At 57.3% G+C, this 27,607-nt stretch overlaps 1 protein-coding gene across 2 annotated transcripts; it reads left to right on the forward strand.

Annotated features, from left to right (window-relative positions):
* The first annotated feature begins 279 nt into the window (after positions 1-279).
* On the forward strand, positions 280-27,048 carry WNT9A (Wnt family member 9A). Of its 2 annotated transcripts, none has more exons than XM_081233127.1 (4): positions 280-442; positions 19,832-20,088; positions 21,173-21,435; positions 23,745-27,048. In XM_081233127.1, the coding sequence occupies exons 1-4, from the start codon at positions 348-350 to the stop codon at positions 24,225-24,227; spliced, it is 1,098 nt and encodes a 365-aa protein (XP_081089253.1). In that variant the 5' UTR covers positions 280-347; the 3' UTR covers positions 24,228-27,048. The 2 variants fall into 2 exon arrangements, with proteins under 2 accessions (XP_081089253.1, XP_081089254.1); XM_081233128.1 differs by having other exon boundaries at positions 21,173-21,423.
* The last annotated feature ends 559 nt before the right edge of the window (positions 27,049-27,607 follow it).

Below are 27,607 nucleotides of genomic sequence, written 5' to 3' on the forward strand. Positions count from 1 at the left end.
CCACAGCCGCCCTAGGGCTCGTTCCCTTCCCCCGGCCGCCGCCACGCTCCCGCCCCTTCCGGCCGCCCCGGTTCCCACCCGGCCCCTCGCGTGCCTCTCTTCCCACGCGCGAGGCGCGCCCTGAGACCCGAGTGGCCGGGCAGCAACGAGGCGGGGCGGGGCGCTGGCTCGGGTTTCGGCCCGCCCCCGGCGCCGGCGTGACCCCTCCCCGGGCGCGGGCGGGGCCGGGCCAGCTGGCCGGCGCCCCGCCCCCGGCCTGGCGCTCCGGGCGCTATAAGAGGGCGGCGGCCGCGGGGCGCCCAGCGCGGGGCCGGGAGCGCGATGGTCAGCCGCCGCGGCGCGGCAAGATGCTGGATGGGCCCCTGCTGGCGCGCTGGCTGGCCGCGGCCTTCGCGCTGACGCTGCTGCTCGCCGCGCTGCGCCCCTCGGCCGCCTACTTCGGGTAGGTGCCTCGGCAGCCCGGCGGGCGGGGCGGGCGGGCCGGGCCCGAGGCCGGCGCGGGCGCGAGGGCGGGGGCGACCCAGGTGCGCGGGGCGCGGTGCCCGGGCTAGCGAGGGCCCCCGGGTTGCCTGGAGCTGTTTGTTTGCGGAGCCCGCGTCGCTGGGTCCGCGAGTGCGTGTCCCCGTGGCGCGGAGAGCGGAGAGGGGCCGGCGTACCCGACGGGCTGGCGTGAGGCCCCGGTGCTCCGTGACCCCGGAGCCGTAGTCTCTGCGGCCGCACCCGCGGCCGTGCGTGAGGCTCCCTGGAGCTCCGGGACCAAGCTCTGGTTATCGGCTCCCTTAGGCCAGGATTTCTTGCCAAACGTCTGGAGCCTCCCTGGCCCCTGCAAACCCACCCCCCTTGCAGTTTCCCCCTCCTTTCTCTCCTCGAGAAGCTAATTTAACAACAACAAAAAAATACGTACAAAATCCAGATGTTCCTTGCTCTGAGCCCCAAAGGGAAAAAAAAAAAAACCCTCCAGACTGGAGGAATTTTATTTTTCTTGAGCTTTGCTTCTGACGTTCGCTCGGGCCCCGGCCCGCGGGAGCGCGTCTGTGGGACCTCTCCGGTGCGCAGGGCCCAGCCCAGCCGTGAATGCTGCCTCCCGCCGCCTCCAGGGTCGCTGTCCTGCGCGCTTCTCCGCAGCAGCAGTTAGTGTGGTTTGGGCTCGTCTCTCTCCGACGTTCCTTCCTGCCCTTCCTCGTTCCTCGCTCCCAGATCTGGGATGTCCAGCCGGGCGAGCTTTGGGGACCCTCGCTGTACTCTGCAGATGGGCACACCGGGGTCTGGGTGGCATCGTGTGGGCAGCCCTCCGGATCTCCCCAGTCTCCCCGCTTCCTTACCCCGTGCCACTCCTGGAGCCGAGGCCACCCCCGCGTCCTGCCCAGTCCCTGTCCTGCGTGCCCTGCGGCCGTTCCCGGGCTGCCGCCCTCCACCCGTCGTCACCTGTTCCCTCTCCCCTGGACCAGGCGTCGGCGCGCAGCGTCCTGGCCGGCAGGGGGCCCCGTTGGTCCAGAAATGTGGCACTGCCAGGGCGGGGAGAGGCCGACTGGGCGAGAAGCCCTGCAGGTGTATCCTGTTCTCAAAGAAAATAAAATATTTTCATGGGAAACTTTCCCTTTGTGTTTTTCTCCCCCCTCCCCCTTCTCCTGTTCTTTTTTCCTGGGTTGTCTTCCAGGGTCAGCTCCCTGTCTCCTTACCCTGGAGACCCCACCCCGCAGCCAGAGCTGCGGCTGTGGGTTTGGCCCGCCTGGGGCCCAAGCTGTGCAGAGGCTGGCACGCCCCTGCATGCCATCTGTGCAGCCTTTGCCTCACCCTCTCGGGCAGAGGGAGGGTCAGAGGCTGGCTGTCTGGCTGCAGGTCCACGGTGAGTCACGATGGCCTGTCAGCCAGCTGTGCCTTCTCGCTGTCCGGGCTCAGCCATGGGTCTGCTCACCAGGCTTCAGACACACCCTAGGCTTGTCTGCGCCACGCTGTGCTCTGCTTGGAGTCTCCCTGCTGCTGGCCTTTTCTCTGGGAAGATCAGACCCACAGGGTGGCGTTCAGGGTCCTGGCTCCCGCCCTCCATCCCAACCCCTGTAGCATCCCTCTTTTTCTCCATGTTTTCTCTGCACTTTGTACCTTCAGGGAAGTGTGGCCAGTGGCTGTGTGGCAAGTCAGGAGGGCTTGGAGCCCCTGTGGCTTCTCCAGCTAGCCCTTCTGGCCCTGCTCTTTAATCCCAAAGGCCCCCTCAAGTGAGGCTTCCCAAGTCCTGCCCCGTGGGTAGCATAGAAAGCAGTTCTGCTGCCTCTGCTGGGGGGTACACCCCACTTCCCCCCTCCCCCTGCCACCAGACAAGAGAGACAAGACTCAGCTTGGTGGACGGAGGTCCTGGAGGATGGCAGACTCTGTGCCAGCCCCACAGGCAGAGAAGGTAAGGGACCTGGTGCTGGAGTCCACTCAGGATAGCACCAGCCATGGAGGCCCAGCCTCTGGCTAGCAGTGACTGGCTGAGCCTGGGTCTGGGGCCCTTTCTCCTGGCTTAGTAAAGGGGCAGGAGCCAGAGGGGAGGGGGAGGAGGAGATGGCCCAAGGCAGGCAGGGCCAGGCAGGGCTGGGCCAGAGCCAGGGGGCCTCTCTGTGCCTTGTGCTGGGGCTTCCCTCCCCACCCCAAGTACAGAGGGAACAGGGGGAAGGAGCTGGGATCCAGCCCTCCTCTCCCTTCCCCCACTCTGAAAGCTCTGCCTGGCACAGAGGCTCACAGGCAGGGCAGCTCCAGTTACAGCCCAGAAACCCAGAGAGGCTGGCCTGGGGGAGGATCACGTGGGTGGTGGGAGCCCTCCCTGCCCCGCCCCCCCTCACCCCCCCAGGCTGCAACCCAACCCGCCCTGCTCCTGCTGTCCTGCTCAGCCTCTGGCCACCAGGCAGGGCCCTCCAGGTCACCTGCCTGCCATGGGAAAGGGGCTCTCCTCTCTTCCTCCCTGGCCTGACCGTTCTTTTTGGTGTGATTAGCAGGTGGTGTTTCCATCTGGTTCTCCTGGGGCTACAGAGATGTCTGTGCTCTGGGGGCCTAGACAGCTGGCCTGATGCTCTCTTGGAAGGAAGTGGAGCCTGACTCTAAGCAGGAAGAGACTGTCCCAAGGTCTTGTGGCAAGTCTGAGATACAAACTTGGACACCCCTCCCTGCTGCCAACCACCAGCCCCCTGCCCCACCCCATAGATCTGGGTGGGCTCTCCCATACTTTGCTCCTCTCTTGGCGTTATCTCAGGTGAGAATATAGAGCTAAAGGGTGGGCCTTGTGTGCTGAAACCTGCTCAGGAAGGGATGCCCCAGGCCCTGGGGCAAGCCACCCTTGTGCTCCTCTGAGCCTGGAGCCAGGAGCTGGATCTGGGGATTTGGGGGATCTGTGCTTGCCAGAGCAGGGTCTGGGCTCCCCAGCACCTTGCTGCCTTCTTCTTAGAGGTTCCGTGTGTGTGCTGAGCCAGCCCCCAGCAGAGGCCCCTGGGAAAACTGCTAGACAGGCATCCAGGGGCTGCACAGGCCAGCGGAGGCCTGAGGCTTCCAACGTGATTAATCTTCTGGAGAATAAGAAGGGGCACGGTGAGCCCTGAGGCTCTCTCATGGTGTTGGCTTCAGCACTCCACATTATACAGGAAACATTTGCAGGGTGATGTGGGGGAGTGGGGCACTGCTGTGAGGTCTGGGCTCGTCTCAACTCTCTGGTCCAAGTGGCCTGGAGGCCTGCATGGCAGAGGCAGCGCCAAGCGTGAGACTAAGGGCTCCCCTAGCCCATGAGGGGTGCTGGGAGCCAGTTTGAAAGGCAGCTGAGGTGCTCTGGACCATTGCACATTGGGGGGCGGGGGGCAATTGGCCTTGGGGCCAAAGGTCTTTTTGTTATTGAAACGTAACTCACATCCTGTAAATTTACTTAGTTGAAGTATACAGTTCAGTGGTTTTTAATACATCCACAGGGCTGTGCAGCCAGCACCGCTATCTAATTCCAGAACATTTTCATCACCCCAGAAACCTCATATCCCATCCCCCCCTCCCCCAGCCCCTGGCAACCACTAATCCACGTTCTGTTTCTGTGGATTTGCCTATTCTGGACATTTCATATAAATGGAATCATACCATACGTGGCCTTTCGCGTCTGGCTCTTTTCACCGAGCATACTGTTTTCACGATTTATTCACCTTTGTAGCAAGAATCAGTACATCATTCCTTTTTGTGACTAAATAATATTTGACTAGCTGGACATATGGCAGTTTCCTTCCACCTATTCATCTGTTGATAGACACTTGGGTAGTTTCAACCTTTTGGCTATCGTGGATAATGCTCCTGTGAAAATTGGTGTACAAGTGTTTTGGGGCCTATATGTTTTCAGTTTTTCTCGGTACATACCTAGAAGTAGAATTGTTGGATCATATAGTAATGCTACGTTTAACCTTTTGAGAAGCCACCAAACTGTTTTCCACAGCATCATTTTACATTCCCATCAGTAATGCACGAGGGTTCCAATTTCTCCACTCTCCGCCAATGCTTGTTAATTCTCTGATTTTAAAGAAAACATATTTTTTTGTTTGTTTTTAAATTCTGGCCACCCTGGTAGATTTGAGGTGGCATCTCATTGTAGTTTTGATTTGCATTTCCCTGATGACTAGTGATGTTGAGCATCTTTTCATGTGCACAGTGGCTATTTATAATGTCTTATTTTGGGGAAATGTCTATTCAGTTTCTTTACCTACTTTTTGGCTCAGTGGTTTGTCTTTCTGTTGAGCTGTAAGAGCTCTTTAAATGTTCTAGATCTATTCTTGGACTGAGGAGAACCTGTTTTCTTGACCTGTGAGCTGGCATGCTCTCACCCCTTCATACAGGGGCTGCACCCATGGGTCTTCACAACAGATCTTCCCCCTGCTTGGCCCCCAGTGGACTATGTGGGGGGCCAGGGTGCGGGTGGCTGTTCATTTGCTGGAGCCTGGTCTGGGGCTGGGGCTAGCTGGGGGCCCTGGCACTGTGCTCGAGGTCTGCCCCAGAGGGGCTGCTGTCATTGGGGTGAGGGTGGACTCTGAGTGTGGGTCAGGGAGGGTCGACTGCCCAGTGCCAGGAGGTGAGGGCATCTCCTCTGCTTCTCTGAATACTGAGCCTGGGGCTCAGCTGGCGGTCCTATGTGGCCACGTGCCTGCTGGCTGCTTGGAGGAGGGGCTCCCAGCTGGTCCCTAGAGTAGAAAGAAGGAGGGAAGGTTTCCTGGGCAGCAGGAGCGAGCCTAATGGTAGAATGACAAGGCTGTACGGTGAGCCTGTGAGTGGGCAAGGGATAAGATGGAGCCCTGCTAAGAGAATGAGACAGCTCTGACAGGGGCTTGGGGGGCTTGGGTATGGGGCTGAGGGCTGGGGCTCACCTGTAGGGGAGGTCAGCCTTTCACAGAGAGGCTGGGGAGACCCAGAGTCCACTGGGGCTAGGGAGGGGCTGACAGAGTGGGAGGTGTCCCGGGGGATTCCCCGGCCAGGGGTGGTGGTGCTGTGAGCTGAGCAGGCAGGAGCTTAGGGAGTCACGTGGGTTTGGGCAACAGGGCAGGTGCTACCCAGGGAGACCCACCTCCGGACAGACAAGCCCGCAACGGTCCTGCAAGGCCTCAGATCTGGTGTTTGAGGGAGAGGCCTTGGAGAGCAGTGTGCTTCAGAGGGTCAGGAGAGGGTAGGCCTGCACTGGCAGCTGAGGTGGGGGAGGGCCCAGGCGATGGGGCCCTATCCACAGTGTCCAGGGCAGCTGAGGGGCTGGCAGGGAGATTGCTGAGGCCCCTTGGAAGCCCTGTGGGGAGACCTCAGAACAGCAGGTGACGAGGGATGCAGGGCAGGGTCAGCAGGCTGCGGGAAGGTGCCTGGGGATGCGGGGAGGGCTTCAGGTCAGGGGAGGGAGCTCCAGGGACAGGAGAGGACAGTGGGGTGGTGTGTGGAGGGGCCTGGGCTTCCTGCCTGCCAAGGAGGGGGGATTCTTGTTGGACTCCTGGTCCAGGACCTCTGTGGCCAGCAGAGGGACCTAGGTGTTCCAGGTTCCCAGCCTATGGGTCCAGGGCAGACATGGGGAGGCAGCTGGAAAGAGCGGGCGGGGGAGGCAGAGGGGATCCCTTGGGGAGCTCACTGCCCCCTACATCTCTCGTCTCCAGAGTCCCTCCTGCCTCCCCCCCTCCTCCTGGCCAGTCTTCTCTGGGGGGCTGTGGACTCCCGAACCGTTGGCCCCTGCCTGGCCTATTGTCCCCTTCCATAGGCTCCTGGGGGGGCCTTGCCCCGGCCCCCTCATACAGAGACCAGAGAGAGGCAGGTGGGAGCATCAGGCCAGGACTGGGCCTCTGGGCTGGGAATCTCGTGCACACAGGCCGTGGAGTCCGGTGGCCTCCTGGTGGGGTCTGAGGTGAGGAGGAAGCCGCCGCCATCTGGCTCCCCTCAGCTGTGTGAGCAGATGTTCTGCCACAGCCGGCGGCCGTCTGGACGGGAGGACAGCTGGCCTAATCTCACCCCCGTCCTTGCCACTGTGGTCCAGGACCTGACTCCAGAGCCATGGGCACTAGCATGATCCTGCCCAGGCTCCCAGGGTGGCCCCAGACTGAGGGTGGCGCCCACCACCCACCCCAGGGGCCTTGTGATATAGAGGACAATAGAAGTGTGTGGGTATTTTTTCTCCTGGAAAAGAATGCACACACACGATTCCTCCCGGGGGGCTGTGGGCCCTGAATTCGGGGAGGAGCGATGAGCTGATAAGGGGCCTGGCTTGGCTTTCCTGGCTGTAGAAAAATGACACCTGTCAGCAGGGCCGGCACTCAGCCCCCTTAATCCCAGCCTGGGGGGCACCCGGCTCCCTTTGTGTATTGTCCCAGAGGTGGGGGTGCCCCTGCAGTGCCCACCCTGGCTCAGCAGACTGCAGGAGGTTTCAGAGCAGGCGCAGTTGTCTGGGAAGTGGGTGAGGCCAGGTTCCTGCTTGAAGGTCAGCCTCTGGTTGGTGGGGAACAGGGCCACTGTCCTCATGGGCCTACCCATCCTCCTGGGTGTGCCTCAGCTGTTTCCTCTTCCAGGAAGCCAGAGCATAGCCCAGAAGTATTGCTCCTTACCTGTAGCTCACCTCTGGGGAAGCCAGGAGGTTCCCTTGTGGTGTCTCCTCCAAACTGCACTGGGCTGGCTCTTCCGAGGCCTGTGAGGGGCCCTGTCTCCCCTCCGCTTCCTGGCTCTGCACCCAGGAGCCTGGTGGGGTCTGAGGTGCTCGTTCACCAGGTGGCCAAGCCCCTTGCTCACCCCTGGCCCTGACCTCCACCACGCTGCACCCACGCTTGCTGGCTGGGCCATTACACCTTCCAGCGAACGGATGGTGGGCCAGGTGTAGCAGACACAAGACAATGGGGCCTGGATGTTGGACAGAGGCTTTGCGGGCATTTTTGCTGTGGGTGCCGTGCTGAGGGAGAGGGCTCCGCTGGAGCTCCCAGGGGGCAGGTGGGAGGCGGGGGCTTTGGACCCCACTGAGCGAGGGTCGGGGAGGTGGGAGCAGGTGGCTGCCCATGGTGCATAGCAGGTCTGAGCAGGCCTCTGGAGTGGGGCTTGGTGGCATGGGCTGGATGATGACCAGCCTGTTTTTCTGCAGGGGCTAATCATTAATGGACATCTGTGGGCTGGGCCAGGGTCTCCAGAGGAGGGCAGCCCCACTCTGGACAGTGTCAACCTGGGTGGTGTGCTGGCCATCTGGCTCTGTGACCTGCGGGCACAGCCCGCCACGCTCCCCTGCTCCTCCCAGTGAGGTTCCTGGCTGGCCTGGTGCCCCTAGCCACAGGAGGAAACCCGGCCGCCCAGCTGGCAGGCCCTGCACCTCGAGACCGGCAGCCGGACGAGGGAATGGAAAAAGGCAAGCCTCAAGCTGCGTTTGTTTTTCTTAGCGATACCTGAGGTAGACGTGGCCAGGGAAGTGGTCTGGCCCAAGAGTAGAGGCTGCCAGGGGCTCCCAGACCAGAGCACACCAGACCTGGCTCCCTCTTGGACAGAGGGAGCAGCAGTGGCTGCCTCAGGCCACCCCGGGGTGGGGTGTTGATTGAGGCTGTCCCAGTGTCCCCCGTCTGTGTCTGGCATGGTGCTAGGCCCCTGGAAGGCCAGCTCCAGGAAGGAAACCAGATATCAAGGTGATGCTGGTAGTGGCGGCGGTGGTGGTGGGGTCTGGTGGCTCTCTGAGCACCTGCCCTGCATCTTTCCTGTCCTTTGTGGCAGCCCCGTCGTGGGTCCACAGCCACCTCTGAGGCCTGGGGGTGTGGTGACCAGGGCACAGAGGTGGCCTGGTCACTCGGGTTCCTCCATGAAGCCACCGCAGCCCGTCTTCTCCTTGCGGCAGTCAGTGAATCTGGGGGTCCCATGCAGCCTCAGCCACCTTCCTGGGGGCTTTCGGCATGCCACTGACCAATCTGGGCTCCATCGTCCTGCTCTGGAAAGGGGGCAGTTGGCTGGTGGCCCTCAGAGCCTGGGGGTCCCACAAGTTCTGCTCGCTTCAGGGGCCAAGTGTGGACGAGGACCTTTCTCTTAGGCTTGGGGGTGCCAGGCCTGGTGCGCAGTGCTGTGGGTCCCAGTGTAGTGGAGTTTGCTGAGTCATGTGTCTGCCAGCTGACCCCCAGGGTGGCCAGGCCTTAGCTAGGCAATCCCCTGGACAGTGATGGATCTGCGGACTGACCAAGAGCTCTTCATGCCCTGGAATCTTCGGGCCCCATGAGGTGGGGACGTCGGGGCCTGGCGGTTCTCACAGCTGATGAAGGTGACAGCTGTCCTAGACACGAGGTCTTTGCCGCAGCGTGACCTGTACTCAGGGAGCTGCCCTCCTGCCCTGCTCATCCCCATCCCTTGGCCCTCACCTCCTCCTTGGTGTGGCAGGGCACCAAGTGATGGTGGAGCTCTCGGGGAGCCCCCGGCTCTGGTGGTGTCTGTGCCCGCCCCACACCCGCCTGCTTGGGTGGGAGGCTGCAGAGGCCACGGGAGGATGGAGGGTTAATCTCAGAACCAGGTCTCAGCACTGGAATTTGTTTTGAATTTGATTCACACAGAAATTAAACGCCGTCTGGTGGGGCTGAGGTTTCCTTGGCAGGGCGCTGTGGCTTCTGGAACTCCGGCCTCTTCTCCTTCCGCCCAGCCCAGGGTCTCAGCTCCCCATGCCCGGGGAGCTGGGTTTGCGGGCAGGGTGGCCCTTGTGGTGGCTGGGCCTGTAGGCAGGAGGAAGGGCAATCGAAATCTGTTCCCCTACCCCACCTGTGAGTGGGAAGGGGTGAGGTGTTCTAGGGGCTGAGTGACGTGGGACAGGGATGGCTCCAGTACCAGCGTGGGCCAAACCTGCACCCACCCTCTTCCGACAATGCCCGTCCTGCTACCTGGCTGTCCTTGGGGCAGACGTGAGGATGTGTGACTGGCTGGGTGCTCAGAGGGGCCGCGCTAGTAGTCCCCAAGCAGTCGGGCGTGACAGCCTCAGGCCTGGTCCCCAGAGGGGGTTGGGCATCCCCAGACTCGGCTCTGTCTGTCCTGGGTTCTTTCCTGCTGCCCCAGGGCTGGAGTGTGCTCTCTGCAGAGCTCGTCGGGGGCGGGGGGGGAAGCCCTCATCAGGGGGGAAGCCCTCATCAGCGTGGGACCTAATCCAGGATGATCTGGTCTCAAGATCCTTACCTTGATTACTTCTGCAAAGACCGTTATTCCAAAGAAGGCACATTCTGAGGTTCCAGGTGGCTGTGAATTTTGGGAACCTTCATCCTGTGCTTCAGATTATTCCTGCAAACAGTTTCTCAAATACGGCAACCAGCATATGGTCAGAGATAACTTCGTGTGCAAGGAAATGCAGCCAAGGACTTGCAGAAATGATGGCAGCAGGCCAGTAAACAGAGCATCCCACACTGAGGACAACAACTCTCACTGTGCTTGCAGGAGCAAGATAAGCTCGGGATATCTGTAAGGAATGAGAAGCCACAAAAACTGACCCAGCAAGTTTGGAAAAACCAAATAGAACTGGGAAAAATTTTAAGTAGTAGGCTGATTTGAAAGCAGATTATAAACAGTTGAAGCGAATTAGCAAACTGTAAGATGGGTCAAGAGGAATTACACAGAGTGTGGCATGGGAAGGCAGGTACACGGAAAGCAGAGAGGGTGAGAAGCCTGGGGACACAGTGAGGAGGTCCCACATGCTCCACCAGAGGCCCAGAGGTAGAAGAGAAGAGGAACTGATGGGGTGGTATATGGAGAGAATGGCTGAGAAGTTTTCTGAAACTGATCAGAACAATCAAGCAGATTCAAGAGGCCCAGTGTCTTTCTAAGCAGAAAAAAAAAAAAAAAAAAAAAAAGTTCATGCCAGAACATGACAGATTGCAACTGCAAAACACCAAAGCAATCCCAAAAAACAAAATACAGATTACCTTCCAAGGATTGTCAGGCTGACAGCTAAGTTCAGAACTGAGAGCAAAGCCAGGAGGTGGTGGGACCATCCACTTGGTGCATGAAAAGAAAATAACTGCCAGCCAAGAACTCTACGCTCGGTGAAGATTACTGTAAAATGAGGGTGAAATAAAGGCATTTTCAGACAAATTGAGAGTTGCTCTGAAGGAAATGTTGACGCCGCAGCTTAGGCATGGGAAATGGTCCTGCTGTGTTCCAGACACAAAAAGGAGTGAACAGCAAAGAGAAGGTCACAGGGAAGGAGGGGATAAGGGAACATTGAACAACTTCCTGTTGGGTCCTAAATGTAGAACTAAAATACACAACAGCGTATAATTCCAGGGAGTCGGCAAGGTTGTGTTCTCAGGCCTCATATTACCGAGAAGGGGGTGGTATTGACCAACATTGAACATGGGTAACTCATAGACTCATGTTGTAATTTTGAGGGTAACCATGAAAATAATGGAAATATATGACTTCAAATTAACAAAAGGAAAAGCAGAATAATGAAAATAACCCAAAAGAAGGCAGGAGAGGAGAAAAGAAAAAAGAGGCATGGCCAGCAGAAAGGATAAACTGAGGCCCCAGGACCCCAGTGGATGAAATATTCCAGGCATAAGGCTGAGGTGATGGGGGTTGTGGTCAGGTCCTGAGTCTAATTATAGGCTCTGGGTGAGAGACACACGATGTAAGGATAGAGAACATAAGAGGATGGAGAAAGAACACACCAGCTCAATGGGCCATAAGGTAAAGAGGGAAATGAGAGTAGAGAGAGACTCAGACTCAGCACAGTGATCTGAGCTGTGACTCTTCTCGTCAGTGACCTTGGGCTGTGTCGGGCTCAGTCTGGTGCCCTGAGGCTGCAGTGTCGGAGAGACTGAAGCAGCCACAGTGGTAGCTTAAATGCATATTTTAGAAGTGGAGAGACACTTGAAAGCACTCAGAAAGTGTCCATCACAAAAGTGAGGAAGAGAAGTAAGGTAAACCGAAAGAAAGTAGAAGTAGTGCAGAAATCAACAACAAAAAAATGTGCCTTAGAGATGAACAGATCCCTCTCTGGGAAGGTCTTAGAAACATCTGAGGAGACTAACCCAGTGAAGAGGCGGCTCAGAGTGCTAGTGTCCAGCTACGGGGAATATCGTCACAGATTCTGCAAACAAAAACAAGGGAATGTCATGTACAGTTCCATGCTGATAAATCCGCAAATTCAGAGGAAATGGAGAAAACCAAAAAAGTAACAGAAACAGATTCAAGATATAGAAATACTGACTAATACTATAGTAAGCAAAGAAATTGGGTCATTGGGAATGTAAAGTGGTATGGCCACTGTGGCAAACAATCTGACAGTTCCTCAAACAATTAAATATGGAATTCCTCTATGGCCTAGCAGTTCCACTCCTGGGTATATACCCATGAGAAATGAAAACATATGTTCACAAAAAAATGTGTACATGAGTGGTCATAGTGGCATTATGAACAACAGCTGGAGAGTGAACAACTCAGGGACTCCCCTGGCAGTCCAGTGGTTAAGACTCTGCGCTCCCAATGCCAAGGGTACGGGTTCCATCCCTGGTCAGAGAACTAAGATCCCTCATGCCACAGGACGCGGCCAAAAAATAATTTAAATAAGTAAAATCAATAAAAAGAGTGAACAGCTCAAACGTCCATCACCTGAGGAGTAGAAAAATAGAATGTGGTATATCCATACAGTGGGATATTATTACATGCTACCACATGGAGGGACCTTGAAAACAATGTGCTAAGTGAAAGAAGCCAGTCAGAAAAGGCCACACGTTGTTTGATTCCTTTTATAGGAAATGTCCAGATCAGGCAGACCCACAGAGGCAGAAGGTAGATTAGTGGTTGCCAGGAGTTGGGGGAGGGGAATAGGGAGGTAATAGCTAAAGAGTACACTATGTAGTTTCTTTTTGAAGTGATGAAAATATCCTAAAATTGACTGTGGTGGTGTTTGCACATATCTGCAAATATACTACAAAACGCTGAATTATATACTTTAAGTGGGCAAATTTTATGGTAAGTGAATTATATCTTAATATATAAAGGTGTTCTAAAAAAAAAGAAAAAGAAATTGGATCAGAAAGGAAATGTTTCCACCAAGAAAATGTCAGCCTGCATGGCTTCATGGCAAGTTCCACCAAACAGTCAAGAAGACACGATTCTAATCTGACACAACTCTTCTAGGAAATGAAAAAAAAAACAAAACAAAACTCTTGCTAAGGCACTGAAACTCAGCAGGAAGAGCATGGGAGAAGAAAATTACAAGCATGGATGCAAACATCCTAGACAAAACATCATCAAGTTACATCAGCAATACAGAGAAAGGATAAAACCCATCATGGCCAACTGGGTTTATTCCAGGAATGCTTAATGTCTAACATTAGAAAAATCAATTAGTGAAATTCCTCAATTTAGCAGATTAAAGGAGAAAAATCACACATCAAAAGATGCAGGGATGACATTTGATAAAGTTCAACATCCATTTGTGATTTTAAAAACATTCATAGCAAACTAAAAGCAGAAGGGAACTTCTTTTACTTGATACAGGGTGTCCAGAAAAACACACAGCAAACCTCGTGCTTAACGGTGAAATGGCAAAAGCTTCCCTTTTAAGACCACGAGTCAGACAGGGATGCCTGTCGTCACCGTTGTCTAAATCTGGGTGATGCCAATTGTCTTCACAGACCCTCAAGCATGACGGGAGTCGTTTCTCTCGTGTAGCAATCATGCTCTGGCTCTGTGAGTGCATTGACTCCTGGTCTCTGGCCTGGTAGTGCCAGTCTTTAGGGCGCCCTTGCATCTGGAGGGGTGGGTCTGGGTAGCAAGAGATGAGCAAGGATGAGGGTCCCCACTTTCTGGTGGTGGTGCCCACAGTTCTCTCCTTCACTTCATGGCCACACATGCTGGCAAGGGCACTGGACAGCTCTGTGCTGGCTGGTGGCTATGGAGCTGGGGGTCAGGAGGCTGGGTCCCAGAGGGCAGCTGGCAGATTCTGCATGATTATGCTGATGGCCCTAGCCAGTGTAGGAAGGCAGGAAGAACCGCATAGTAAGAAAATAGACTGGTGTCTCTGCAGACTGCATGATTGTACACAGAGCATCTGAAAATCATCAGAGATGAGTTGCAACACATAGCAAGGTCACCAAATACTAAATCAGCATAGGGTCAGTTGGACTTTTGTAGGTCAGCAACAGAGGGAAGACTGACTTTATAAAGTTATTTTATTTTTATACACTATCACTCTGGAACACAGACTGACTCTAATACAGGGCAGCCCTGTGGGAGGCTGTAAGACTTCAGACTTCAGTGGGGGAACGTGTAAGACTTCAGAGAGAGGCAGGAAGGAATTCTGAGTAAATGGAGAGAGGTGCTGCTCTCACCAATGGAGAGATTCAAAATTGCACATACAGGGGACCTCCCTGGTGGCGCGGTGGTTGAACATCTGCCTGCCAGTGCAGGGGACATGGGTTCGATCCCTGGTCTGGGAAGATCCCACATGCCGCAGAGCAACTAAGCCTGTGCACCACAACTACTGAGCCCACGCGCCTAGAGCCCGTGCTCTGCATCAAGAGAAGCCATCACAATGAGAAGCCCGTGCACTGCAACAGTAGCCCCGCTCGCCGCAACTAGAAAAAGCCTGCACACTGCAAAGAAGACCCAACGCAGCCAAAAATATATAAATAAATTTATAAAAAAAAATTGCACAGAGCAGTCATGACCACCCCAGTAAACGTGTGTGCAAATGCAGAGCCAGCATGTGCCCTTGGAATCTGTTGGAAGGAGCTCCTGACGGAATCCCAGTAAAACGTCAGGAGCTCGTGACACTAGCCCAGGGTGGAGCCTGGAAATGAGCCACATGTGAGGCTGCTGTGACATCACAGAGCAGCGAGGAGATGGAACCTTTGGGATCCTGAGGGAGGGATGCTGGCCCCACCAAACTTCATGGGCAGATGTTGGTGTCAGCTGGATGGAGAGCTGGATGTGCACAGCAAGATGGGGAAGCTTTTGGAGGATGTTTAGGAGATGGTTTATGACATTAGTGGTGGGAGTTGAGAGTCCCTGGGCACAAGGCTGTTTCTTGAGCTGGGTGAGAGCTGTGTTTCCCAGTTGTGCTGCTCACTTGCATGTGTGTATTATATCTTTTGAAGACACCTGAGTGTTGTAAAGTGCCAGACCAACATTTAGATCTCATTTCTTCCCAGGAACTGGGTCCAGTGCTGGGAGAGGACAGCCAGGTGGAGCAAGGGCAGCCAACCTGGACTCAAGTCCTCCATGGGCTTCCTGGGCAGGCTCATGTGCCCATCGACCCGCCTGTCTCAGACCAGATGCCCTCGGAGAGGGAGGGGCAGCTGTGTTGAGCACAGTGGCAGGTGCACTGGTGTGGGCAGCTGGGCAGTTGGAGGGTCTGTGCTGTGCCAGGTGGCCTGGGCACTTTCTGGGCTGGAAGGCGCAGCCCCTGGAGATAGGCTGTGTGGGCAGAGGCTCATTGCTCCAGGCTGGCATACAGGGCTGAGAGCCTGTGAGGGGTTTCTCCATGCCACTGGCTGTATGTTGAACTTTGTCATTTTGAGTGGGCCACATGTGCATGGGACAACGTGTGAGTGGCTCACACGCTATAAGGGAGAAGAACGTGTTTCCTCTGCCCCAGGCCGCCTTTATCCTGGGTTGCCCTATGCACCCAGAGGTATGCATGCAGGTACCCTGCAGAGGTAGGCCTGTGCCTTGCACTGAGTGTACACAGCAGGTGGGCTGCGGATTTTCTGAGGCCTGCTGAATACTGGAGTGGATGGATCCCATTTATTCAGCCAATCTCCAGTCTTTCTGAATACCAAACAGTGCTTCCAGTGTTTTTGCATGACAACATTGCATTGGGTAACATGTGAGTGACATACGCTTGTACGTTTTTTCTTGCTGACATTAAATTTTTTTTTTTGCTTATATGTTTTAAGATAACATATCTGTAGTCTGTATTTCTAGAAAGAGATTTGGTGGGTGAATGTTTATAGATATGTCAGTCCAGAATTCCAGACAAGGAGGAACACCTCCTTCCCTGTGTCCTTGACAATAATCCTATGAGACATTGATTTGTACTCCTCTGATGAATGAAAAATAACCTATCAATGTAGTTTTATTTTGCATTTTTTTGAGTGAAATGCAAATAAATTTGTTTTCTTTTGTTTGTTTGTTTTTTTTGCGGTACGCGGACCTCTCACTGTTGCGGCCTCTCCCGCTGCGGAGCACAGGCTCCGAACGCGCAGGCCCAGCGGCCATGGCTCATGGGCCCAGCCGCTCCGCGGCATGTGGGATCCTCCCGGACCGGGGCACGAACCCACGTCCTCTGCATCGGCAGGTGGACCCTCAACCACTGCACCACCAGGGAAGCCTGCAAATAAGTTTTTAACAGCCAGCTATATTCCCTTCCCTTGAACTGTATGTTCATATGCCGTATCCAATTAACAGCTGATTCCTTTGTTACTGATCTAGAGGAAAAGATACACCTGTGTCCACATATGTACATGCAACACATGCACATGTGCCCACATGCGCATGCCCACACACAAGCAAAGAAACTTGGTCCTTGGCCTGGGATCTGAATTGCAGCATTTCCTCTGATCTTTGTCTGTTGGTCTTTGGATTCTATGCTACTTTTTTTTTTTTTTTTTTTTGCGGTATGGGGGCCTCTCACTGTTGTGGCCTCTCCCATTGTGGAGCACAGGCTCCGGACACGCAGACCCAGCGGCCATGGCTCACGGGCCCAGCCGCTCCGCGGCATGTGGGATCTTCCCGGACCGGGGCACGAGCCCGTGTCCCCTGCATCGGCAGGCGGACTCCCAACCACTGCACCACCGGGGAAGCCCTCTATGCTACTTTTTGCTGTGCAGAGATTCTTGTACATTTAGATAGTCTAATTTATTAAATTTTAAAGACATTTTGGATTCTGAGTCACTCTGACAAAAGCCTTCCTGATTCTAAGAATGTCTTATGAACCTCTCATCTTTTCTCCAGCACTTCTGTGGGTTCCTCTTTGTGTTGTCATTTCCGCCTCTTGTCCCTGGGACCTCCTCCACTGAGCCCGGACCCACCTGACGGCCACCCTCTTCCCTGTACCCCATGCATTGTCTCACACCGGCACCTCCGTGAGGGTTTGTCCTCTGTCGCTGCACTCCAGGCCATAAGCTCACAGGCTGGCTGCGCTGAGTCCACACTGACTGTTAAGGGGGCCTGGACAGGGGGCAGCTGGGCCCCCATAAAAGAGAGGTGGGGACGTGCCACCTTGGGATGAGGGATGCCGGGGGGTAGAGCAGTGCTGCCCCCTTGGGTTTCAGCCTCATGCCTACCATGGGAGCTGGGTGACGGCTCAGGGGAAAGGCCTTGCCCTTGGGCCTCAGGCCCCAGCCATGTGGCCACACGATTTTCAGATGGCCATTCCTGGACTTGAGCTGACCCTTCCTCCACATCCTTCTGCCCAGAACAGATGTAGACCCCACCTGGCCTCAGGAAAGTGTCAGCTTGCCTGTGGCTGTGTTTATGGAGCTGCCTCTGATACCCTGGTGGACATGCTGAGGCCAGGTGGGAGTGAAACTACCTATAGCTATGTAGGCTGGCCCTGAGTGTGAGGGACCCCTGAGCTAGCTCCTCGTGTGCAGTGTGGGCACAGGCTGGCACCGGGTGGAGGGGGCCCTGTCCTCAGCGCCCATGTGCAGAATTTGGACACAGGCACCCCCACTGCCTCCTGGAAGACTGCAAGGCAGCATCACCTGCCATTTGTCTCCCTCTCCTTGTCCCTTTCCAGCCCGGCCCCAGGTCCCCCCAGTATGGCCTTGCAGTAGGGGTCTTCTCGGATGCCGGAATGTCTTGGCAGCGGTGGGAGCTTGGTTAATCTGAATCCTGCCTGGGGGATGTGCTGGGTGGAGGCTACAGTGCTTTAGCCATGTGGCACGCAGTTCTGGGCACAGCTGTTGACATTCCTGTCTGGGGACAAGTCTCCACTGTGTGAGCTGTCTTTGTGTGAGGAGTATGGCTCTTCCGGCCTCCAGCCCAGGGTCCTCGGGCCCCTGCCTGCTCACCCCGCCCCAGCACAGCAGCTGTCCTCAGGCAGGGGCCTGGAAGTCCACAAAGCTGCCCCCCGACATCAGCCTCTGCCACATCCCCACGTCCTCAGGCATGAAGTCCTAACGCTAGATAAGGGGTGTAGGTAACTGGGGCTGGCCTGCGCTGCCACCCCTCCAATGCATCGTCCCAGCTCCAAGCTCATGTGTCTTCTCCCCGAAGGTCTTACTGCCTCTGCATCCCCACTGCTCAGTGGCCCACAAAGGATCTGTCCGTGTCTCAGGGACCTTTGGAGCTTCTCCTCTAGCCAGCACCCATGCTGGCCTCCCACTGCACACCCAGGGGCCCCCTGATCCAGAGTGTTGCTTACGGAGAGGGGCACGGGTCCTTCAGCAACGTCTGCACAGACCTGAGCTGGCAGGGATGCCTCTGTGGGCTCTGCTCACCCACACCCTCGGTCTCAGGGTTGGGAGCAGTTGCCACCTCTGCCCTCCCACAGCTCACTGGTACACTAGCTCTGAGCACTGTGGAGAGCAGGGCCAAGGCCTGGGGTGGGTCTTCTCAGGGTGCCCGCCATGGCCTCACTCATGCTGCACCTAAGTGTGCAGAGGTGGGGGGTAGTGGTCCTTTCCGCTCTGCACCCCTAGGCCTGACCCGTGTGCTCTGGTGTTCTGGTGGCCTCCTTGCCCAACGCTGCCTGGGCCTCCTGTCAGCCTGGTTCCCGAGCCTCAGCGCCCTGCTTTGCTGTTCTCAGGGTGCTGATCAGCGAGGGTGAGACAGGGGCAACTCCTTCAGGGACCGGGGTCCAGAGGCCTCAGGGTAGGGCTCATTCTGCTTTCCACGGGCCCCACCCTTACCAGGGTGGATGCAGCGACTCCCCTCTCCACTAGGCAGGGCAGGGCATGCTGGGGTGTGTGTGCATGCAGCTACAAAATGTGGTACCCCAGGTTGTCCCCAGGGGAACCTCAACCTGCAGCATTACTGCTGGAGTCTGTTAGAGGGTGGGGTTCTAGAAGGCCCTGCCCACATCCCTTCCCCTGCAGAAAGCTGCAGCTCTCTTATCAGCCCAGTGGCCACCGTACCCCTGAGGGGGCTTTGGAAGGACAACAAGAAATGGGATGGGGCACGGTGTGGGGCTCCAGTGTCTGTGGACTCCTGGTACCCTTGGTTCCTGGGGTTGGCTGAGGTGAGAGGTGGGGGCTGGGGCTTGTTTCTAAACATGCTCTAGTGGTGGGCTCTGAGCCCCATTTACATCCAGGTGGGCACCTCTGCCTCCCGAGGGCTGAAGGTCTGGGTGGGGCTGGGCTTGGACGTTCCTGGAGCCCAGATGTGCAGTTGTCTGTCTGGGGACACTGAGGCCCATGGTTCTGAGCACAGAGAGGGCAGAAGGCCAGAGCCGGTCAGTCCCTGGATGGAGCAGCTGGTAGGGAGTTAGGGCAGGCAGGCCAGACAGAGGAAGACAGACGCAGGCCAGGGCCTCGGCTCAGCCAAGAGAATGGGTGGAGTTGCACAAGAACCAGGAGCCCACTTCCTGGGTGGCACCTGGGACCTGGGCTGGGAGGCCCCTTCTGGTGCACATATTCCAGGAGACCCCATTGGAACCATGGGGGCCATCTGCACAGGCTGCAGGAGGACAGGGAGTGAGCCAGGGCCATCCTCAAGGGACCACAGGGCCATGGGGGGCACCCCTAGCTGGGGATGGCAGAGGGTGGGGGTCCTAGAGCAAGCTGGGTGAGCAGACATGGGAGTGGGTTGGGCAGGGTACAGTAGATGTACGTCTCATGTGGCCTGAGGCAACTGTGCCTGCTCCCTGCCTTGGTTTTCTGCCCTTGGCCAATACCCTGGGCTGGGCAGTCTTCCCAGGTGTGTGCGTATGAGGTTCTAGCTGTATGTTCCTTCCCCTGTCATCCGACCTGGGCAAGTGAGGCTGGTGTCAGCTGGGGTGTGACTCCCTGAAGGGACTTGTTGGGGAGGGGTCAGCATCCATGTGGGTACCTGAGTCATGCTTACTGGGCAGCCAGTGTGAGAACCCAGGGCATGCAGGGGGCCAGGCAGGGGTCCACAAGCAGTTGGCAGGGCAGGACGTGAGTGGATATGCGGGCAAGCGGGTGTAGAGAGGATGCCTGGTGGGCACGGGTCCCACGGCCTTCTCACCGCCCCCCCCCCCCCGCCGGGTTCTCTGTGGCCTTTGTGTCCCTGTCCCTGGGCCCGCTGCCCCTCCTGCCCCCCAGGTGGGCCCACGGGGGCTCCTATCCAGTTGCCACCATGCTTTCCGGCCGAGCAGGTTCTTCTGCTGCCCCAGCATCTGCAGCCCTCGCCCAGCGCCCACCTTCTGCCTCTGGGGCAGGGCTCACTCTGGCCTCTCTGTGCCCAGGCTGACGGGCAGTGAGCCCCTGACCATCCTCCCGCTGACCCTGGAGCCGGAAGCAGCTGCCCAGGCACACTACAAGGCCTGCGACCGGCTGAAGCTGGAGCGCAAGCAGCGGCGCATGTGCCGCCGGGACCCCGGTGTGGCTGAGACGCTGGTGGAAGCGGTCAGCATGAGTGCTCTCGAGTGCCAGTACCAGTTCCGGTTTGAGCGCTGGAACTGTACCTTGGAGGGTCGCTACCGGGCCAGCCTGCTCAAGCGAGGTGAGTGTGCTGGGACACTGGGCCAGAGCAGGGAGGCAGGACCTCCTAGCCCTGGTGTGCGCCCCTAGTGCATCACCTCAGCTGAGTTCCAGGTGACTGGGCGGTGGGTGGGACTGACCCCCCTGCTTCCCCCTTCCCCTTCCTCCTGCCCTCTCCCCCATGCCCGGTCCCTTCTCACACCTGCATGGAACAGTTGCTGGTGGCACAAGGCGCACGTGGTCAGCTGTGACAGGGCCTGAGGCAGCTCTGATGGCTCTTGCCACATGGCAGTGGCTGAGGCCCAGTGCCTGGGCACAGGAGCAGGTGTCCAGCTGGTGCCCCAGCCCAGAGCACGGAGCCTCCTCTCTTGTGTCTCCTTCTGCATGAGTGTGCCAAGGGGGACTCTCATCTGAGTCTCGCAACAGCGTTGTTTTAAAAACTAGGGGACACGGGGGAAGGGTAAGCTGGGACGAAGTGAGAGAGTGGCATGGACATATATACACTACCAAATGTAAAATAGATAGTGGGAAGCAGCCGCGTAGCACAGGGAGATCAGCTCCGTGCTCTGTGACCACCTAGAAGGTTGGAATTGGCGGGTGGGAGGGAGACCCAAGAAGGAGGAGATATGGGGATATATGTATATGCATAGCTGATTCACTTTGTTATAAAGCAGAAACTAACACACCATTGTAAAGCAATTATACTCCAATAAAGATGTTAAAAAACAAAACAAAACAAAACTAGGGACCTGAGGCCCAGGGCATGGCAAGGCTCACAGAGGGCCCTGGCCAGTCTAGTAGGTTGGAGACCCAGATGGATAGGGTCTCTGATTGCTGGGCACACCTGTGGCCCAGTACTCTCTGGGTTCTCTCCTGCCCCTGACCAGTCCTATGTCTGGGGCACAAGGGAACACCTCCTGTCCCCAGGTGCACATGGCAGCCCAGGCAGGTATGCCCCTCCCTGCGTGGAAAACACCAGGAAGGAGCCTTCCCGCAGACCCTGCTCTATATGGAATGTGTGCCTGGGGATGCCAAGATTTGGCTGCACCCGAGTGAGACGGGGGCCGCTGTGGCCTGCTGACCTGCCCCTGCCCCCACCACCCCAGGCTTCAAGGAGACAGCCTTCCTTTACGCCATCTCCTCTGCTGGCCTGACGCATGCACTGGCCAAGGCGTGCAGTGCAGGCCGCATGGAGCGCTGCACTTGTGATGAGGCCCCTGACTTGGAGAACCGAGAGGCCTGGCAGTGGGGTGGCTGCGGGGACAATCTCAAGTACAGCAGCAAGTTCGTCAAGGAGTTCCTGGGTCGGCGGTCTAGCAAGGATCTGCGAGCCCGTGTGGATTTCCACAACAACCTCGTGGGTGTGAAGGCAAGCGGGGTGGGGTGCGGAGTGGGAAACGGTGCAGGGTGGGGGGCGCACAGGGCACAGGGCAGGGCATGGGGTGGGTGTGGGGTTGCAGGTGGCGTGAGTTGGGGAGCAGGGCGGGAAAGTGCAGAGGGGTGGGCAGGGTGCATATGTGTTTAAGGGCTGGGATGCAGGGGCTGAGGGAGGCACATTGGTGGGGGAGAGGGCTGGGACGAGGTGAAGTCGGCTGCCTCTGGGGCTCTGTTCCAGCCACTGGTGACAGCCAGGGCCTCCAGTCCTTCTGCTTATAAGGCTCATTACTTACCGGCTGGGCAGGGATACTAGTTGTCATGGTGGGGAGCTCCATGGAGGGGTGCCCCATGGTCTCCCATGGTTGGGTGGAACCAGAAGGCCTACTTGCTGCTGGCTGGGGAGCAGGCAGATGGGTCTGGCTGGTCAGGGCCACTGGGAGGGTCTCCCTGCTGGGCACCATCTAACCAGGAGGACAATGGACTGGCCCCTACCTGCCAGGGCTGAGGGGTGGGTGGTCCTGTCACCAGGGACCTAGGTGGACAGCAAACGGGTAAGTGTGTGGCCCAGGGGTCCCAGGGAAAAGCTGGGGGTGTGGCTGGCTCAAGCTGGGGAGGCTGCTTCTACCTCAGGGGCACTGTCTGTGGCCAGGACTGTTCCAAGGAAACTTGAAACAAAAGACTCAAGGTGAAAAGGACTGTGTCAGCTCTCTTGCTGGGCCCTTCTGGGAGCTGCTGCTGCAGGCATGGCTGGGCCTGGGGGGACCTGGCTCTGCAACCACTCTCTACCCACCTGCCAGCCCCTTGGCTCCACGCCACTGGAGGAGGCATCAGGTCCCGCCACCTTCACTGTGGACAGAACACCCCACCCTCTTAGTCCCTGCACAACCTGGACAATCAAATGCCTCCCAAGGCTCAGCCTGAGCTGTGGGATAGTCAGGGGCTGGGAGGGGGATCTGCGTACTTGCTGGGCAGCCCTTGGGATATGGAGCCCCAGCCTGGGGGCTGGAGGGGGCGTGAGGTAATTAATGGCAGCCTCACTCTGAGCCCCTCTTTATTGAGAAGCCAGAGTTCTGAGGTGTGGGCTTATTAAAGAATCAATTTCCCCCTTTTCCACAGGAGCTCTGCCTGCCTCTCCTTCCACCCTCTGGGGAGGGGTGCAGGCTGATTAAATCCCCCATGGGAGGCCCTTTCTTTTCCTCTGCACTCACCCTTTTGTAAGCTATTAATGAAAAGTCAGAATATGAAAGTGCTCCATTAGCTCCACTGGTCCTGGGTAAGCCTCGTTTTAATTAAATTTGTCCGGGTGTCTCAGCAAAGTATCATTAAATGTGACTCTTCTGTTGCCTGGCTGGAGGGCAGCTATGTTTCTTAATCCCCCTTGAGCCGACTCTCCCTGGGGGCAGTGTGGGAGCTCAGGCCTGGCTTGGGGCCCACTGGGAGAGGGACCTCCCCTTCCCCTGCCGTTCTTCTTCCCTGTGTCCCTCTAGGGACCCCAGTGTGGAAAGTCAGGCAGGAGGCCCCGTGGGACAGCTGGGCTGACTCCACGGCTTTGCAGGTTGGACCCAAGTCCTGGGAGGGGAAGGGCCCAGCCTGGGTCTTAGGCAGCTTCCCAGATCCCAAGCGGAGTGTTGGTGCTGTGCCATGCCTGCTCCTGCCTGCATGTGTGCAGTGGGTGCAGCCCCCTCCCATCTGGACCTCTCTGGAGGCTTTCTCCCACCTTCCAAGTTACTCTTAGCAGGGTGGGGGATGGTGCCTCCACATGCAGTAGCATCTGATCCCTATGCTCAGGCAGGCGCATGGTCAGCTCAAATGTAGACTCTAGTGGCCAGTTCTGTCCACTAGGCAAGCTAACTTGCTTGTCCTTACTTTTTTAAGGAGCAGACTGCTGAGGACAGACTGTGTGGTCCGGGGGTTGCTGACAGGGGGGCTCATGCGGAGGTGTGCCCTGCCTTGCAGAGGGCAGCCTGGGATGCAGGGATGGGAAGGGAGGGCCACGATGGTGGAGGAGGTGGGTTCGGGGTGCTGTGGTGGCCACTCTGAAGGTGTGGTGCTGGCTATGGGGTTTCTGTCCTGGGTGGTCCATGGCTTGGAGAGGGAGGGACATGTGTGGGTGCCAGGGAGCCTGGGTGATGAGCAGTGGTGACCCCCTTTGCCTGGGCCTGGGTCTGGGGGGCCATGAGGTCTGGCCGGCCATGAGGTCTGGCCCTGGGGTGAATGGCAGTTCCAGCCCCTCTGAGGGTTGTCCTTGGGGACTGGTCTCCAGTCTGCTCAGAGTGGCCCTCATGCCCACCTCCCTCCCAGGTGATCAAGGCCGGGGTGGAGACCACATGCAAGTGCCACGGCGTGTCAGGCTCATGCACCGTGCGGACGTGCTGGCGGCAGCTGGCGCCTTTCCATGAGGTGGGCAAGCGCCTGAAGCACAAGTACGAGACAGCGCTCAAGGTGGGCAGTACCACCAATGAGGCCACCGGCGAGGCCGGCGCCATCTCACCACCACGGGGCCGGGCCACAGGGACGGGTGGTGGCGACCCACTGCCCCGCACACCGGAGCTAGTGCACCTGGACGACTCACCCAGCTTCTGCCTGGCCGGCCGCTTCTCCCCCGGCACTGCCGGCCGCAGGTGCCACCGTGAGAAGAACTGCGAGAGCATCTGCTGCGGGCGTGGCCACAACACACAGAGCCGGGTGGTGACCCGGCCCTGCCAGTGCCAGGTGCGCTGGTGCTGCTATGTGGAGTGCAGGCAGTGCACCCAGCGCGAGGAGGTCTACACCTGCAAGGGCTGAGCCCCTGGGCCTGGCCAGGCTGCTGCAGGGGTGCAGGCAGTGCACCCAGCGTGAGGAGGTCTACACCTTGCAAGGGCTGAGCCCCTGTGCCTGGCCAGGCTGCTGCAGGGCTGCAGGCAGTGTGTGCAATGTGAGGGGTGTACACCTGCAGGGGCTGAGCCCCTGGGCCTGGCCAGGCTGTTGCAGGGGTACAGGTGGTGTGTGCCATGTGAGGGGTCTAGACCTGCAGGGGCTGAGTCCTTGACCTGGGCGCCCCCAGTATACTTGGTTACAAGGCAGGGGCAGGGCCAGGGAGTTGGCTGGGTTGGCCATCTCCGCCCTTTTGTCTCCCCATCTCGAAGGCCCAGTCTGACCTCTGCATCCCCTCTGTTTGTCCCTCCCCATGACCTGAGAGCTTTGCACAGATGCTTTCCAAGCTGTGTCCCCCTAAATCACCAGGTGCCCCTCCTGCGCTGGGTGCCCTCTGAGGAGCAGTGGGCACACCTTCGTGACCACACGGTCTCTGTGTGAGCTGCCTGTGGCCTGTCCTGCACCAGCACTGGCTTAGAGTCAAACCACTAGGGGAGAGAGGAGATGCCTGGCTGCCCAGGTGCGAGGGGTCTACGGCCGGCCCCCCCTGACATCGAGTACTTCTCTTTGGAGTGATATCAGTGACTTTTAAGTTATTTTTATTTAACTAATATATAATTATTCTTTTCTCCATCCCTGCAGTCTCCCAGGCTGCGGCTCCTCCCCCTCTCAGCAGAGCCGGGCCTGGAGGGGCCCCTTTCTCCCTCCCCTCCACGCCCCCTCCTAAACTGTTCTCCTGATCTGCTTTGTCGTTTGAAACCACTAAATCCAGAGAGACATGCTGTCGTTGTTTTTGAAGAAGTAAAGCAGGCTGTGTCTGGCCACCACCCTCAGGGTTTCTGGAAGCCAGGTCCCATGGTCCAGGTCGGCTACCCATAGCAAGGCTGACCTGGGAAGTGGACGGGCCCTGCTCCGCACCCTGCGGGCACATGGCTCCACACTCTAGCCTCCTCAATGCAGATTCTGGGGCTGGGGGTGGCAGAAGGTGGCCTGTTCTCCCCCAGAGGTGGGCATGGGGAGGGGCAGTGCCAGCCCCTTGGAGGTTCATTTCATGAGGAGGCACGGCTTGCTCTCTGTCACTGCGGGGGAGGCAGCGTGGGGACAGACATGGGTGGAGAGAGTCTAGGTTAGGTTGTGGCAGATGGAAGGCTGTTTTCCTTGGCCATGCTGTTGATTTTGCGGGGAAGGGAGAAGGATGGCCAGCACTGACCTGATTTGGTTTGAGGGTGTGTGCACACGTGTGTGCATGTGTGTATGCATGCATGAGTGTGTGGTGTGTGTGCATGAGCATCTTTGTGTGCATGCATGAGTGTACATGTGTGTGAGTACGTGATGTGTGTATGCATAAGTGCACGTGCGTGCTCGTGTGTGAGCACGTGTATCTGCATGTGGTGTGTGTTCACGCATGAGAATGTGAGCACATTTGTGCATGGGTGTGCATGTACATACATGGATGCATGTATGTGTGTGACCATGTGCACATGTTTGTGCATGTGTGGTGTCTGTGCTTTGTGCACGTGTGAGCATACGTGTGTGTACACGCATGTGCGTAAGCATGTCTGTGCATGCGTGTGGTGTGTGTGCTCATGCACACTGTGTTGGGTTGTGGTCAGTGGTTGGCGGGGGTGTGGCCTCTGCCCTGTGCCCTTCCTAGGTGTGGAGCTCTACTTCCTATGTTGGTGGGGCCTCCGGCCCTGGGCCCATCCTGCTCAGCTCTATGACTGTGCTCCGAGGGTGTGCGCTGGGGTTTGGGCAAGCACAGAGCTGGGTGGCAGCGTGGACACGGGAACTACTGAGTGAAGGGATTCCTCGGAGTCCAGGGGGGGCTTCAGGAACCCTGGGGACTGTGTTTTTAAAAGAAAACCTATTTATGTGGATGTGGGTCTCTTTGTCCCTGTTTTATAGTGTAAATAGTAAAGTTTATTCTCCTGTGGTTCAGAGAACATCCCCATGAATAAGTGCATGCTGACAGAGTGGTGCAGCCAAGGCATGTCCCCTGGGAGGGGACAGTGGATGATGTGGGTCTGCCCCTCGGTCTCCTTCACGCCTGGCTGGAGAGGGTGAGGATAGGCTGGGGTGCATCCCAGTTGTCCCCAAGCATTCCCACCTGCTGGGGCCTGGAGCAGGCAGAACTGGCCATGCTTCTATGACAAGACTGTAGCTCGGTCACTACTGGGTCTGGAAAGGCGGCAAGTCAGAGGAGGGATTTTTTTAAATCAAATACCACATTTAGCTCTATGCCATAAATATTAAGAAAAGTATTTTTTTAAACAAGGCAGATTGAAAACGTCTGCTGGCTGGTTTGTTTATACATAAATATATATCAGAATGTCTTGCTAAGCAAAGAAACAACTCCCGCTGACGGAGCCTCTCATTAACATGCTTCTCTCTGTGCAGCTAGAGGATCTCTAAAAGAAAACATGTTCTGTGGCGGGTCCGGATCCCCCGACCCCCCCAGGGCCGCAGGGGCAGAGCCATGCTGAGGGCCAGGCGGGTCCCGGCCACCTGCTCTCTGCTCAGCCTGCACAGACGTGGCTCCGAGCTTGGTTAGGCCAGGTCCAGGCGGGCGGGAGGAGAGGGGCATTCACACACACACGAGAGAAGTCTTGTGTGAGCCTGTTGATTTCTCTACCTCATCTGTATAGCGAGTAGGTGTGTACTCGAGTGACTTGGAGAATGTATTTATTTAATGGCCATGTGTAACAGAACAGAAACAAATGGAAACACTAAATAAATGTATTTTTAAATTATAGCCTCATCTCATTGGCTGCCTTTAGAGGGGTTCCAGTGGTCCTGGGGAGAAGGGCCTGTGTGAGGAGGAGGCCTGAGGGAGGAGGGCCCAGGGAGATGAGAGGGTTTACAGGTCTCTCACAGACCAAGTCCAGCCCAGCCCTCCCCAGAGGTGGGCGGGGGTAGTAGTTCCCTGTCAGCACCTGGAGATGCAGCAGCTCTCATGTGCAGGGACCATGTCCCAGGTCTCCCGTCACTGAGTGGCCCCGTGGAGCCTCTCAGAGGCTGGCACTGGAGGACCACGTGCCCAGCTCCTTCTAGCTTGGCCTCTGCCCCAGCACGCCCTCAAACAGTGCTCTCAGCGAGCCTCCAAACCCCCGTCTCTACCAGAGTGCCTGCTGGGGCCCTGCTTCACTCTCTCCTCTGGAGCAGGAGTGTGGGGACTGCTGGGGGGCTTTGTCCCCTGTATTAGTCAAGGGGCAATCATAACAAATGACCACAAACAGGGCGAGGGGCATGGCTTACAGCAACAGGAATTTGTTCTCTCCCAGCTGTGGAGGCCAGAAGTGGGCAGGCTGAGC

This window comes from Mesoplodon bidens (genome assembly GCF_964165515.1).
Source record: "Mesoplodon bidens genome assembly, chromosome: 4".
Taxonomy (NCBI): domain Eukaryota; kingdom Metazoa; phylum Chordata; class Mammalia; order Artiodactyla; family Ziphiidae; genus Mesoplodon; species Mesoplodon bidens.

Excerpts from the sequence above, each read along its gene's own strand:
- WNT9A (XM_081233127.1), top strand. The coding sequence starts at position 348 with ATGCTGGATGGGCCCCTGCTGGCGCGCTGGCTGGCCGCGGCCTTCGCG. Across the intron at positions 20,089-21,172 it reads GGCCAGCCTGCTCAAGCGAG|GCTTCAAGGAGACAGCCTTC; the intron begins GTGAGTGTGCTG and ends CCACCACCCCAG. Across the intron at positions 21,436-23,744 it reads ACAACCTCGTGGGTGTGAAG|GTGATCAAGGCCGGGGTGGA; the intron begins GCAAGCGGGGTG and ends CCTCCCTCCCAG.